Source organism: Etheostoma cragini, chromosome 6 (assembly GCF_013103735.1).
Source record: "Etheostoma cragini isolate CJK2018 chromosome 6, CSU_Ecrag_1.0, whole genome shotgun sequence".
Lineage (NCBI taxonomy): Eukaryota > Metazoa > Chordata > Actinopteri > Perciformes > Percidae > Etheostoma > Etheostoma cragini.
In genome coordinates, this window is record NC_048412.1 from 28,374,272 (window position 1) to 28,388,802 (window position 14,531).

Below are 14,531 nucleotides of genomic sequence, written 5' to 3' on the forward strand. Positions count from 1 at the left end.
CCCGAGGCCTCCTCCCAGCTGGACGACCCTCCACCTAGTCCTGGGACTTCCCCGAGGCCTCCTCCCAGCTGGACGTCCGTCCACCTAGTCCTGGGACTTCCCCGAGGCCTCCTCCCAGCTGGACGTCCGTCCACCTAGTAAAGTAATTACCTTTACCTAAAGATTGTTGGATGGCATCCATGTTATACATGAGGACAACATGAAAACAACATGAGGACAACATGAGGACAACATGGGGACAACATGAGGGATAATTTCATATACATGTATACATGAATGTATGTATATATATGTTTTTGTTATGTTATGTTTTACATGTTCTAATTAACTACTACCAGTTTCAGTTGATCTGAATCAGCTGACGTCCTGTCTGACTCCATCACCACTGACCTGAATCCAGCGTTTGATGCCTCTGGCGGCACAGAGAGAGAAAACTAGAGCATCATATTTGCATTTTAGTCATTTAAGGAGAAAAAGAGAGACCTCACAGTGAGGACAGAGTGTTCAACCCTGGTATTATTACTCACGTTACAATGGTATGTTGTATTTTTGTACTTTTCTGCACAGCACTTTGGTCAACTTAGTTTTTAGTGTTTTTATTATTAAAGATTATTTTGGGGTTATTTTCGGCTTTTAATTGACAGGACTGATGAAGGTATGAACGGGGAGAGAGAGAGGGGACTGACATGCAGCAAAGGGCCGGAGTCCAAACTCTATATATGGGCGCCTGCTCTGCCAACTGAGCTAACTGGGCGCCCAACTTCGGTTGTTTTAAAGCGCTTAACAAATAAAGAGGCGTCTCTAAGAGGCTCCGACAGCTTCGATGCCGCACGGACCGCTACAGAAAATCATTCATACCACAAGCAATAACACTTTTTAACATGTCATCTCTGGGTGGTTGATGAGACTTTTGGACACCACACTACGGCACTAATGCAACCTGCACATTTGGTTTATTTAGGCTACATGTAGCATACATTTTTACATTTTAGCATATTATTTAAGCAGTTGCACATTTTTGTTCCCCCATCCTGTACATATTCAAATATATTTGTCTTTTTACTTTATTTGAATTATTATTTCATGTATATTGTATGTTTGTATATTTTTCCTAGTATTTCATTTATATTAATATTTTGTGCTTTGTGACTGATTTTGCCGCTGTAACACAGGAATTTCCCATTTTTCTTGGGATCAATAAACATCTATCTATCTATCTATCTATCTATCTAAAGTTGGATTGGATTTTTTTGGGGATTCTGATTGGCTAACGTGGAATTGAGCTTCTCGTTGCACTACACAGGTTTGGCATGCTCTTTTATTTTTTAAATATTATTTTTGGGGCTTTTCCGCCTTTAATGAACTAGGTGAGAAAGGGGTGGAGACATGCAGGAAATTGTCACAGGTGGGACTCGAACCCTGGACCTCTGCAGGTGACGTCCTGTCTGACTCCCATCACAACTGACCTGAATCCAGCGTTTGATGCCTCTGGCTGCACAAAGAGAGAAAACTAGAGCATCATATTTGCATTTTAGTCATTTAAGGAGAAAAAGAGAGACCTCACAGTGAGGACAGAGTGTTCAACCCTGGTATTATTCTTATGATATCGTCCTATTTTAGTCCTATAACCCTCGTGTCGTCTTCCTGTCAAAATTAAGTGTGGAATCAATCGTGTTATTTTGGGGAATTAGAAAGAACATTTATATAGGACAACGGGTCAATTTGACCCGGGGACATTGTTAACCCTCAAGTTGTCCTCAAGTTGTCCTCCCAAAATAACATGATTGATTCCATAAATTAATAAATAAATAACTGTAAAACTAAGGTTCATAAGTTACTCTTATTATATGGCCTCTTTTTTGTAAAATTATCATTATATTCTTGAAATATTGTGTCTTTGTCTTTTGTAAATTTCACTCAAATAATAGGTATAATTTATAGGAACTATAAATAAGTTTTACTGACAATAAATTCTAAAAAACAACTAAACTAAATTAACTAAAGTTAATGAGTTAGTGTTACGTAGTATTACAAGTCAGAAAAAGTGACAATCATTGAAATAAAAGCAGTAACATTTGTGAAAAAAATAGACAGAAACCGTAAGAAAAATTGTAAATGTTCAATTTTGGCGGGAAGACAACACAAGAGTTAAATCTTTGGGAAAGAGAAATTATATGACATCTACACCCAGTAGCTAATGTGCAAACAACAGCGTGATAGGGCAGAAAACATCAGATCAGCGTTGTTATTCGGGCCTTCGAGCCATCGCTGTGATATTTAAGAAGACCACTGACCCACAGGAGAAAGACCTTTATTGCATGACTGAGTCACAGAGCGCTAACAGAACTCCACAAGGTGCCAAGACCAAAGAACAGCCTGTAGGGTCGGGTGCCGACCTCTAAACAACACGTACTAATGCATGTGTACTCTCTGAGAACCAGAGTGGTGCACAGAGAAAATGTAATGAAACACAACAGGAACACACAAAGGTTTTTCCTCCAGTGAATCAACCAACTCTCTAATTACAGCGGACGCGCTGTGGATTGCAGGAAACGTCTCAGAATACTTGCATGTTAAGGTTACTACATTGTGACTGTCCTTATCCAAAAAAAAAAACATAAGTTGTCGGTTCAAGCAGCAATTATGAAAGATATTTACATTTACAGTGGCGACACCCTCTAATGGCCTCCCGTTATAAAGGAGCAAAGCAGGAAGTAAGTGGGTAAAGAATAAGAGCATAAGATTGAAGTATACTCATATTCTTCACTCTTATACTCTTAGACTTCACTCTTAAACTCTTAGACTTCACTCTCATAACAGTGAAGTCTAAGAGTGAAGTATTAGAGCAAAAGAGTGAAGTATAAGAGTGAAGTATAAGAGCATAAGAGTAAAGTATAAGAGCATAAGAGTGAAGTATAAGAGCATAAGAGTAAAGTATAAGAGCATAAGAGTGAAGTATAAGAGCATAAGAGTGAAGTATACGAGCATAAGATTGAAGTATAAGAGCATTAGAGTGAAGTATAAGAGCATAAGAGTGAAGTATAAGAGCATAAGAGTAAAGTATAAGAGCATTAGAGTGAAGTATAAGAGCATAAGAGTAAAGTATAAGAGCATAAGAGTGAAGTATAAGAGCATTAGAGTGAAGTATAAGAGCATAAGAGTGAAGTATAAGAGCATAAGATTGAAGTATAAGAGCATTAGAGTGAAGTATAAGAGCATAAGAGTGAAGTATAAGAGCATAAGAGTGAAGTATAAGAGCATTAGAGTGAAGTATAAGAGCATAAGAGTGAAGTATAAGAGCATTAGAGTAAAGTATAAGAGCATAAGAGTGAAGTATAAGAGCATAAGAGTGAAGTATAAGAGCATAAGAGTAAAGTATAAGAGCATGAGAGTGAAGTATAAGAGCATAAGAGTGAAGTATAAGAGCATAAGAGTGAAGTATAAGAGCATGAGTAAAGTATAAGAGCATAAGAGTGAAGTATAAGAGCATGAGAGTGAAGTATAAGAGCAAAAGAGTAAAGTATAAGAGCATGAGAGTGAAGTATAAGAGCATGAGTAAAGTATAAGAGCATAAGAGTGAAGTATAAGAGCATAAGAGTGAAGTATAAGAGTGTCCCAGGGACAGATTATGTTGGGGGACAGGTTAAACAAAGACAGGACCATCACCCAGGACACCAAGGGTTCATGTACCATTTGAACAGAATTCCCCTTCGGGGATCAATAAAGTATTTCTGATTCTGATTCGGAAAATAAAAGTTTTTTTAACCCTTGGATGGTATTTGGGTCAAATTGACCCATTTCAAATTTTTACATGTCACCCCAAAATGGTCCAGGTTCCATGTTTTCTACCTGAAATCAGCATTTTTTATTGTGTGCTAGTAGAGACTGATGCATTCCCTGAAAACATATATGTTATCTCAGCTGTTGGAAAATGAGCCCCAAATAAGTCACGGGTCAATTGGACCCGAGAGATACGAGAGGGTCCCGGAGGGAAGACAACACCAGGGTTAAATTTACTGAAATACTGCACGTTCTGCGTCCCATCCGTAAAGATAAACAACAACACAAAAGACCAGAAACTCTAAAGCGTACGTCATCATCTCAGCTTTATGACAATTCCCAGTTTTGGACTTAAGTGACATTTTGAGTAATCCTAGGTAAGACCTGCAACTATTCCCACAGAGGGATTATGTTCTTCTCTTTATACTGTGGATTTATCAATATTAGGGGATTCCACTGCTGTGTTTGAACCGGTTTACACCAGGTGAGACTAGTTTGGAGAGGCCGGAAACATCCGCTCTTACAGCAGCGAGGGAGTCAGACCCACTGACTCTTGTGTGGTTGTAATTTGCAGAGCCATCACTAGGATTCTCCTGGTTTTACCACCACAGTTCCTCTCCTCCGCTGCTCCGGGTGCTCACCCTTTTGTGGGCATGCAGCCTCAACATCTCCAGGATGCTCCGGGCGTAGGCGTCCCTCAGATTAACGCCTCCTCCCGCCCTTCCCTCGCCCATCCCCCCCACCGAGCCGCGGGCCAGCCTCCTCAGCATCTCGCTCTGCCTCGCCGCCGCGTCCTTCACCCTCATGGTGAGGTAGCAGGCGGAGAAGCGCTCGTTGATGATGGCGATGGGCAGCGCCAGGATCAGGATCCCGGACAGGATGCACAGGAAGCCCAGCACCTTCCCCGCGGCCGTGTCGGGCCGGATGTCCCCGTAGCCGACCGTCGTCATGGAGGTGGTCGCCCACCACCACGCCGCCGGCACGCTGGTGAACGTGGTGGCGGGAAGGTCGCGCTCCAAGGTGAACACCACGGTGGCGAAGATGGAAATGCCGACGCCGAGGAAGAGGAGTAGCAGGCCGACCTCCTCGTAGCACTCGGCGATGGTCAAACCCAGAGACTTCAGGCCTGGACACAAAGGAGGACAGATAAACCATTCATGGTAAGCACATGCTGTTTATTCAAATATATTAATTGCGGTAATGATTGGGCTTTTAAATGAAAAGCTTAAAAATGCAAAATATGCCTTTGATAGGTTTCTCTAAAAAACCATCGTGGGGTATTTCTTGCATCAAATGAGGAACACCACGTTTCACGAAGTTTCAAGCATTATTTTCGTAACGTTCGCCCCATGTAGACTGAGTCCTGCAGGGACCCGGGTTCTGTCTCCCCCTTTAATATCTATACACTGTCAATAAAGGGAAAAGCTGCCGTGTTGTTGGTCCTGTCTCGTGTTCCCCCTGAGTGTCTGTATGTTCTGTTTCCTGTTTTATTTTGAAGTCTGGTTTTTGTCTCGTCCTGTCTTTAGTTCTACTTCCTGTGTCTTCCCACTCTTGTGATTACCTGATGTTCTCCACCTGCTCCCCCACCTGCCTCTCGTTACCTCGTTACCTCGTTATCTCCTGTATTTAATGTGCTTCCCTCGTCTCTTGTCAGATGCTTTTGTCCTGTCCGCAAGTTTGTCGTGTCGTGTCGTGTCGTGTCGTGCCGTGTCGTGCCGTGCCGTGCCGTGCCGTGCCGTGCCGTGCTGTGCTTCGTCTTGTCACAGTGTTCCTGGTGTTGTTTCATGATCCATTGGACTTTTATCCCCGTGAGTGATTCCCCGCATTCGTTCCCAGATTTTGCATTTCTTTTCCCTTTGACCATTTTGGGAGTTTTGGAGGATTTTGGGACATTTTTTAATGCTTTGACTGTGTATTTTGTTAATCAAGCTTGTTTGAAGCTCTCACCTGCTCCGCATTTTGGGTCCTCCTTCAATCTACATCATCAGAATTGATGATGTAGATTGATCTAAATTGGCAATGACAACCGAGGCACAATCTTTTAAGAGAGAATCGTAATGCATCTAAGAATCAGTTATTACCCTACCTGTAATAGTAATATCATTAGCTCTGAAGGTATTTGGTGACCAAAGTATTGGACATGTGGATTTGGGACATTGACCGGGCTAGGTCAAAAGTCCAAGGACCATTGATGTGTTACATTTGATCACAATCCATCAGATAGTTCAGATATTTCAGTCTGGAACTGAAAATGTGTAGAATACAATAAACGTGAACAACAGCAACTGGATCAGAAGGCAAACTTGAACAAATTGACAATACTAAAACATCTGTTTACCTGTCGAGTGTCGTCCCAGCTTCAACATCCGCAGCGACCTGAGGAGTCGGAGGACCTGCACCACGCGGCCCATGTTCTCCAGCTCCGTGGATCCTCCGTGGAGGCTCTCCACCGCCAGCGTCACGTAGAACGGCAGGATGGCCAGCAGGTCGATCACGTTGGGAATGCTTCGACTGAAGCGACACTTGTCCCTCACGCAGAGAAACCGAAGTGCCAACTCTCCCGTGAACCACACCACGCACACGTACTCCATGGCGTCGAACATCAGCGGTGCGCCGACGCCGACGTCTCTCACGCCGAAGTCCTCCCCTAAGTCTAACGAGATGAGCACCATGTTGATGACCGACACCACCACGAAGGAGACCGAGAGCGAGCCGAAGGTGCGAGCGGCGCGGGATGAGTCCGGTTTCTCAAGCAGATCCCACAGGCAACGCCGGAGAGCCGGGCAAGCAGCACCCGCGAAGTCCTCATCGTGGTCCTCGGGCTCGTAGTCCCGCCTCACGTCCAGGTTCACCTTCTGCTCCTTGCGGCGGTAGTAGCGCTCGCGGCAGCAGGGGTTGATGCGAAGCTCGTCGATGCCCCAGTATTCGATCTCCTGCAGGAAGGAGATCTCGCACAACTCCTCCTTCACATGCAGGTGACCCGTCCGGTAGAAGTTCATCACATACCTGTCAGCAGAGACAGGAAGCATTGATAATAACCCCCATGTTGTCCCCATGTTGTCCCCATGTTGTCCCCATGTTGTCCCCATGTTGTCCCCATGTTGTCCTCATGTTGTCCTCATGTTGTCCCCATGTTATCCTATATCAATGTTCTTTTTAATTCCCCAAAATAACATGATTGATTCCACACAACGCTCTTTGCCAAGTACTAATCTCTACTTTCATTAATTTTGGGTCTTATTCAATTTTATAGCATTGTAAAACAAAGTGTTTTTGAAATAGTATTGAGTAAAAGTTGACATATTCCAGTCTGTGATTATCATCAACATCCATTCCTTTAATTTTAGTCGCAATAATTCCTAATTTCTACTTTTCTAACTCAAACATCAGGTATAATTTCCTATAAATGAGGTTTGTAGACCACAAATTAAAAAAAAAAACGGTAAAACTAAAGTTAATAAGTTAGTGTTACGTAGCGTTAATTGTCCAAAAAAGTGACAAACATTGAAAAAAAAGCATCAAAAGTGTTGACAAATGGGTGAAAAACTCCATAAAAAGTTAAAAACATTGATAAAAAGCCTCAACAAAAATGTTGATTTTCAATTTTGACGGGAAGAACACACGAGGGTTAAACACTATAAAGGTTTTGCACTTTTATTAACTTCAACTTCATTATGTTCGGTGCAAAAATTAAGGATAATGTTTGACTTTGGTGTATTTTTTACGTGTTATCATTACAACAGGACATCATGTATTTCTCAGGTAAGAGGTCGAGGCGCCACCTACTGGAAGGTCTGGGAACTTCGGTCGAAGAAGAACTCGTTCTCCAGGAAGTCGGCGTCGTCGCAGAGCTCCAGCGCCGCGTCCCGGCTGCAGCACGCCAGTCTCCCCAGGCGGGTCTCCGGATGGGACGCCAGCAGGTCCCGGGACAGCACGTGGCGACTCCCCCCGACGTTGACGACGAAGGACTCGAGAGGGTCTTTGACGCAGGACGCCGTCGTTTCGTTGAAGAAAACACTGGAGTCCCGGGACGCCGGAGAGGCGCTGGAGGGGAGGCTCATGGTGGGGGGACGGGGGGGAACGGGGGGGAACTGGTAGGGAAGTAAAGGGTGAGAAGTGTCCAATTAAAAAAAACTTTAAAATCACTCAGTAGTCCAAGAAACTTTAACCCTCGTGTTGTCTTCACTTCCGGGACCCTCTCGGGTCTCTCGGGTCAAACTGACCCGGGACTTATTTGGGGTTTTAAAAACTATTCTGATATAACGTTTTACTTCATAATCTATTAACAAATATCATCTTTATCTCACTTTCCAACAGCTGAGATAACATCTATGTTTAGGGAATGCATCAGTCTCTACTAGCACACTATTAAACATGGAAGTGGGGTTTGTTTGTTGTCATAAAGTTATAATTCATGTTAAAAATCACTATGCAAACAACATAAGTGTCATATGCAGAATAATGTTCTGAGTCAGGAATACATGTTTATCACAGGAAATAAGGAAAGGACGCTGATCCTTGTGTCGTCTTCACGTCAAAATTGAAAATGAAAACTTCTGTTGATGCTTTTTATCGCTGTTTTTAACTTTTTCTTATGTTTTTTTGTTCCTTTTTGTCCCACTTGTTTCAACTCGTAACACTAACTTATTAACTTTAGTTTAACAGTTATTTGGGAATTTATGCTCAATAAACCTCATTTATAGGAAATTATCCCTAATGTTTTAGTTAGAAAAGCAGAAATTAGGAATTATTGAGACTAAAATTAAAGGAATGGATGTTGATGATAATCACAGACTGGAATATGTCAACTTTTACTCAATACTATTTCAAAAACACTTCCATTTGTTTTACAATGCTATAAAATTGAATAAGACGCCCCAAAATTAATGAAAGTAGAGATTTGTACTTGGCAAAGAGCGTTGGGTGGAATCAATCATGTTATTTTGGGGAATTAAAAAGAACATTGATATAGGACAACATGAGGACAATATGGGGACAACATGAGGACAACATGAGGACATGAAGACTACATGAGGACAACATGAGGACAACATGAAGACAACGTGAAGACAACATGAGGACAACATGAGGACAACATGAGTCAACATGAGGACAACATGAGGACAACATGAAGACAACATGAAGACAACGTGAAGACAACATGAGGACAACATGGGGACAACATGAGGACAACTTGAGGGTTAAGAGACGAAGCATCTGGCAGAGTCCCACTTCCAGCAGATCAACGGCTGCTGCAGGTTTTAAGTATTTTAACTGGTTTTCCTAATTAACAGATCTAATGCTACTGCTCCTGTGATCACTCATTCCCTTTTGCTAGCTTCCTCTGTATAACTCTAATTCTTACACACTGAATATTAAACACAGTAAGTAGGACAGGAGGCGGAAAGGGGAAACAGGAAAAGTTAGAGCTGCACGGTTTTGTCCGTCTGCAGTGACGATATGGAGCTGAATTAAACATGCGGTGATAGGATGGATAATATATTCTTTCGGGGCCCCATGTGAGCCGTTATCAGGGGCCCAGGATGTGGAGCTGCTCTGTGGAAGCTTGAAATCTACATTGGCTGCTCTCTTGGGTTTGACTGGGATGTGTTAAATATAGACATGGTGTGAATCTCATGTCTTCTAACGCACACACGTCTGACATAAAGTGGCGTTAACAAGCAGCAGTGAGCCAACAACAGCAATGGGATGCAAAACAGGCGCTCCGGATGCAGGAGGGCAATCAAGGGCCACAAAACACAGGCTGATGTGTTGTGGCGGAGTAAGGACCCAGGAGCAGAGAGGAGGGAGGCCGACGGGGAACAGGTGACCACGGGTTTATTAACACAGTCCAAGGAAAAAAACAGGAAGCAACATGAACAAAGCCAAATCCAAGAAACAAAAAAGTCTAAAAAGGGTAAAGGGGAAAAAGACAAAACAACAACCAGACAAAGAACTGGGAAAAACCTACGAGACGAGACAGAGACCAGACTTCAAAATAAAACAGGAAACAGAACATGGACACTAAATGGGAGAACTAGATAAGAACAAGACAAGACCAAAAATGCCATCCAATAAACACAAGAAATAACAGCGGGCTATAAAATAAACACAGGAAAACAGACTACCACAATAAAATAAGACAACAAAAGCAGGAGGGCAATCAACGTGCACAAGAAACAGGCAATGTATTCTGAAAAATAAAATAAAAAGGTGTAGCACCTGGAAATAACCCTATTGAAAGTATTTAGTTGGTTGACATATAACACATAGTTTATCTGCATTCTGTGAAGTGCAATGCATTGAGACCATTGTTTACAGTGCATCAGCAGCCATTGGTATTTGGTTGGTCATAGCCCAGAAAAGGTGACTGTGAGCCAGGTACAAAGCTCCGAGAGGGCGAGGTAGTTCCGTTTAGCTGACAAAAAGTGACTAAATCTGTCTGCGTAGGGGGTTGTGTGTGAATCAGAAAGTTGAAATTTTTCAAGTGTAATCAGCAGCATAACTTAAAACAGCTTTAATTCATACAAATGCATCCAATGTCATGAGTTTATCATGTGTTAAGTGTGTAAAATAAAACTAAAATTGCAATATTCCAACATTATTTCCCTTTGAGATGTAGTGGGGGAGACGTTTAGGGGAATTAATTGGAGAAACTGTATTTTAGACACAGGAAGAAAATAAAAATACATAACTGATACTGATCATTTTAAAAAATCATATTAAAAAATCATTTTTTTTTTCCATTATTTTTGCACTCATTTCAAGCTTTTTAAGTATTTTTAAGGTTTTTGTCCTGGTGGAAAATATTTTTTTAATTCTATAACTGATTTCTAATCATCTTACTGATATGAATATGAACCGTTTGAATAGTCCGAAAATTTTCTACACTCTACACAGAATTTTTCAGTTAAAAAACTGTGTTAGAGACTTAAAGACTTTCTTTTATATTGTAAATTAAAAGAGCTTAACCTGTGAATCACGTACAATATTAACGATTTCTGTTAATAGTTACATTCATAACTGTTAATTTCCAGATATTTTTTGTACATTGAGTTGAGTCCCACCTTGTCTTAAGTTTCAACCATCTTATTTCAAAACATCATTCATTTACAGATTACATAACATCCATACAAACTTCACAAAAACTTCACAAAAACTTCACTAAGATCTTCATAAGAGTCAGAAGAGCTGGATCTTACCCGGTCTAACCGTAGAGGATCTCTCTCTCTCACGAGAACTCCAAAGTTTCACCAAATCATGGTGCACAGAACAATCCAACGTTCACATTATGGCAAGAAGAGAGAATAGAGGAATGAAGTCTCAGGACGGACATACAGACAAATAGAAAGGCAGACAGACAGACAGAAAGACGAAAGACACAGACAGACAGAAAGATGGATAGATAGAAAGACACAAAGTCAGAAAGACAGACCGAAAGAAAGACAGATAGAAAGATGGACAGATAGAAAGAAAGACAGAAAGACACAGACAGAAAGACACAGACAGACGGACAGACAGTTAGAAGGACACAGACAGACGGACGGACAGAAAGACAGACAGAAGGACGGACAGAAAGACAGACACAGACACAGACAGACGGATGGACAGAAAGACAGACAGCAGGACGAGTTAGCAGCTCGGTGCTCTGCTGCTCTCTGAGCGTCTCTGCAGGTTTAAAGTGGAGCAGTCGAAGGTATGAGAGACGAGGAGGAGGTGGAAGAGGAGGAAGAGGAGGAAGAGGAGGAGGAGGGTCTATCACACTATTCTCATGTTGTTCTTTTTTATGGATTTTTATGGAAAGGAAACAGAATATCTAGATACACAAACAGTATATACACACATACACAACAGAGAAACCCCATCCCCACCCTACAAACACACAGCCGACGCTGCAATGTACACATAGTTAATTTAAGGAATGATATCCATCCATCTTCATCCGTTTATCCGGTATCAGGTCTAGGGGGCAGCAGTTCCAGCAGGGCACCCCAACACTTATCTTTCCCGAGCCACATCAACCAGCTCCGACTGGGGGGTCCCGAGGCGTTCCCAGGACAGGTTGGAGATGTAATCCCTCCACCTAGTCCCGGGTCTTTGCCGAGGCCTCCTCCCAGCTGGACGTCCCTCCACCTAGTCCTGGGTCTTCCCCGAGGCCTCCTCCCAGCTGGACGTCCCTCCACCTAGTCCTGGGTCTTCCCCGAGACCTCCTCCCAGCTGGACGTCCCTCCACCTAGTCCCGGGTCTTCCCCGAGGCCTCCTCCCAGCTGGACGTCCCTCCACCTAGTCCTGGGTCTTCCCCGAGGCCTCCTCCCAGCTGGACGTGCCTGGACCACCTCCCTTGGGACCCCCCCAGGAGGCATCCTCACCAGATGCCCGAACCACCTCAACTGGCTCCATGATTGTTTGGGGGGACCTTCGGAGCGGTGATCTGGGGGGACCTTCGGAGCCGTGGTCCGGGGGGACCGTCGGAGCCGTGGTCTGGGGGGACCTTTGGATCCAGACTTTAATGCATGACAGGGAGAACCTTTCAGATATTTTACTCAGGAAAAAGTAGTGATATCACAGACAGCGTAGAAATACTACAAGTAAAAAGTCCTGCATTTAAAATCATCCTCAACTAAAAAGTATTAACATCTAAATGGAGCTGCTCTATCTGTAACTTATAGAGAGGTCTAGACCTGCTCTATCTGTAAATTATAGAGAGGTCTAGACCTGCTCTATCTGTAAATTATAGAGTGGTCTAGACCTGCTCTATCTGTAACTTATAGAGAGGTCTAGACCTGCTCTATCTGTAACTTATAGAGTGGTCTAGACCTGTAGATCTGTAAATTTTTCAGAGATAACTCTTGTTATGACTTGATACTATAAACACAATTGACTTGAAGTAATGAAACATTGTCAACTGTTTTTATTTCAGATTTTCACATCTGCCTGAGGTTGCAGCTGCATCTTCTTTCTTTCTTTCTTCTTTCTTTTAGAGAATTGACTCCATCTAGTGGCGGAAACAAAGAACAACACTCTGACCCTGGCTCACAACATGGAGGACAACATGAGGACAACATGAGGGCAACATGAGGACAACATGAGGGCAACATGAGGGATCAAAGGTATTTAATCAAAGGTATTTAAATATGTGACAGGGTGAATCAAGATCTTTGAGACCTTTTCATTCATAGTGTACAGGAAGTGACGTGAAACTGTCTTAGAGATCGATCCTCATCCCACTCCACAGTTTCTGGCTTTTGCTTCATCTGAGGTTCAGCACTCTGAAAAGACACGGGTCCACCTCCCGGAGAGACGCGATCAGGACCCTGCAGGCCTCCGGTCCCTTCCTCCGCACCGTGTCGATCACGTCCCGGGCTTTGTCTTCTCGGGACTTTGCTCTGACCGACTGCATCTCAGCGTCGTTGATCACGCGGCGCTCAAGAAGTTTATCAAGGAGCTGATTCAGAACCGGATCAGTCACTCTGTTAAGGAACTGAATTCGGACTGAGAAGAGCTTCCTGTCAGCTGGGATGCTGTCCACTGCTGGAACAATGTCCACTACTGGGACGCTGTCCACTAATGGGACACTCTCTACTGCTGGGATGCTATCCTCTGCAAAAAAGAAAATATATATTTATATATATCAGTTACTCTGTTAAGAAACTGTATTCGGACTCAGAAGAGCTTCGTGTCCGCTGGGATGCTGTCCACTGCTCGGAAAATGTCCACTACTGGGAAGTTGTCCACTACTGGGACACTGTCCACTGCTGAGACGCTGTCCTCTGCAAAAAAATACATGTATATTTATATTTATATATACTGTATATCAGTTACTCTGTTAAGGAACTGGATTTGGACTGAGAAGAGCTTCTTGTCAGCTGGGACGCTGTCCACTGCTGGGACAATGTCCACTACTGGGACAATATTCGGAGCAATGATGTGCTGCAAATTACAGCTGATGTGAACGATGATTTGTGATTACTAACAAACAGAGTGTAAATTGTAATTCCCGCACTGGGGATCAATAAACAGTATTTATTATTATAAATTATTATTTATTATTATGTAATGGAGAAAATGTAGAGGTCCCTGAATAGGCAGAAGAGCTTCACATGTCAATTCTCTTCTAGGTTTTACTGAACTGCTGCACGAGGATGAAGTCTTTACCTTTCAGTAACACCTGACGCTTCCACACTTCTGTCCTCTCTTGGTCCTGGACCATCAAGGTCACTCTCTCTGTGTCCGTAGTCACAAAAACTTCAAACGTTGGATGGAAATTTGGTCCATACTTCAAGTGAAATGTTGCACGCTGAAAACCAGAAGCAACGTGTCATTTTTCAGTGTTTATCTGATTCTTTACTGACTGTAACTCTAAATGCATCCAAACGTTATATTTATGATGATTGGAGAATGTCCTCCCACAAAAAACAACCCCATAAGTTGATTGTTCAAGGATCAATTATGACAAATGCGTAACAAAACATAAAGAGATTTCTCTAACATTAGTTATTTGTAGTTTTTTATGAGTACTCACTAAAATAATATGATAATAATTTGTTTTATTGTTCCAACAGAACATCAAAATATATTAAAGTTCTGATAAATAAAATGTAGAAAAATACAAACTTTAGATATTAAACTTAAACAAAAACACTTTAATAAAAAAAAAATCAGTGTTGCAAAAAAGGGACGTTGTAGAGCGTCCTCTGGTGGACGGACTATGTAACACCATCACTAACAGGGACGTTGTAGAGCGTCCTCTG

At 42.5% G+C, this 14,531-nt stretch overlaps 2 protein-coding genes across 2 annotated transcripts in view; both read right to left on the reverse strand.

Annotated features, from left to right (window-relative positions):
* Positions 1-3,990: 3,990 nt before the first annotated feature.
* kcnv1 (potassium voltage-gated channel modifier subfamily V member 1) lies at positions 3,991-7,852 on the reverse strand. The gene is made up of 3 exons (XM_034873795.1): positions 7,567-7,852; positions 6,119-6,786; positions 3,991-4,906 (listed from the first exon to the last, which is right to left on the reverse strand). Exons 1-3 carry the CDS (start codon positions 7,839-7,841, stop codon positions 4,380-4,382), a joined length of 1,470 nt encoding a protein of 489 aa, XP_034729686.1. The 5' UTR covers positions 7,842-7,852; the 3' UTR covers positions 3,991-4,379.
* A 5,110-nt stretch (positions 7,853-12,962) lies between these two features.
* Positions 12,963-14,531, reverse strand: part of LOC117945902 — a 5,681-nt gene continuing 4,112 nt past the window's right edge. Inside the window, exons 6-7 of the mRNA XM_034873635.1 lie at positions 13,936-14,077; positions 12,963-13,380 (exon numbers count right to left, since the gene is read on the reverse strand). Of these exons, the coding sequence (XP_034729526.1) occupies positions 13,031-13,380; positions 13,936-14,077 (492 nt within the window). The 3' untranslated portion in view covers positions 12,963-13,030. The remainder of the gene's footprint in view (positions 13,381-13,935; positions 14,078-14,531) is intronic.

Bases quoted from the DNA above. Each gene is read 5' to 3' on its own strand.
- kcnv1 (XM_034873795.1), bottom strand. From the start codon at position 7,841: ATGAGCCTCCCCTCCAGCGCCTCTCCGGCGTCCCGGGACTCCAGTGTT. The intron at 6,787-7,566 runs GTAGGTGGCGCC...CTCTGCTGACAG, and splicing joins CGAAGTTCCCAGACCTTCCA to GTATGTGATGAACTTCTACC. The intron at 4,907-6,118 runs GTAAACAGATGT...CTTTGTGTCCAG, and splicing joins GCTGGGACGACACTCGACAG to GCCTGAAGTCTCTGGGTTTG.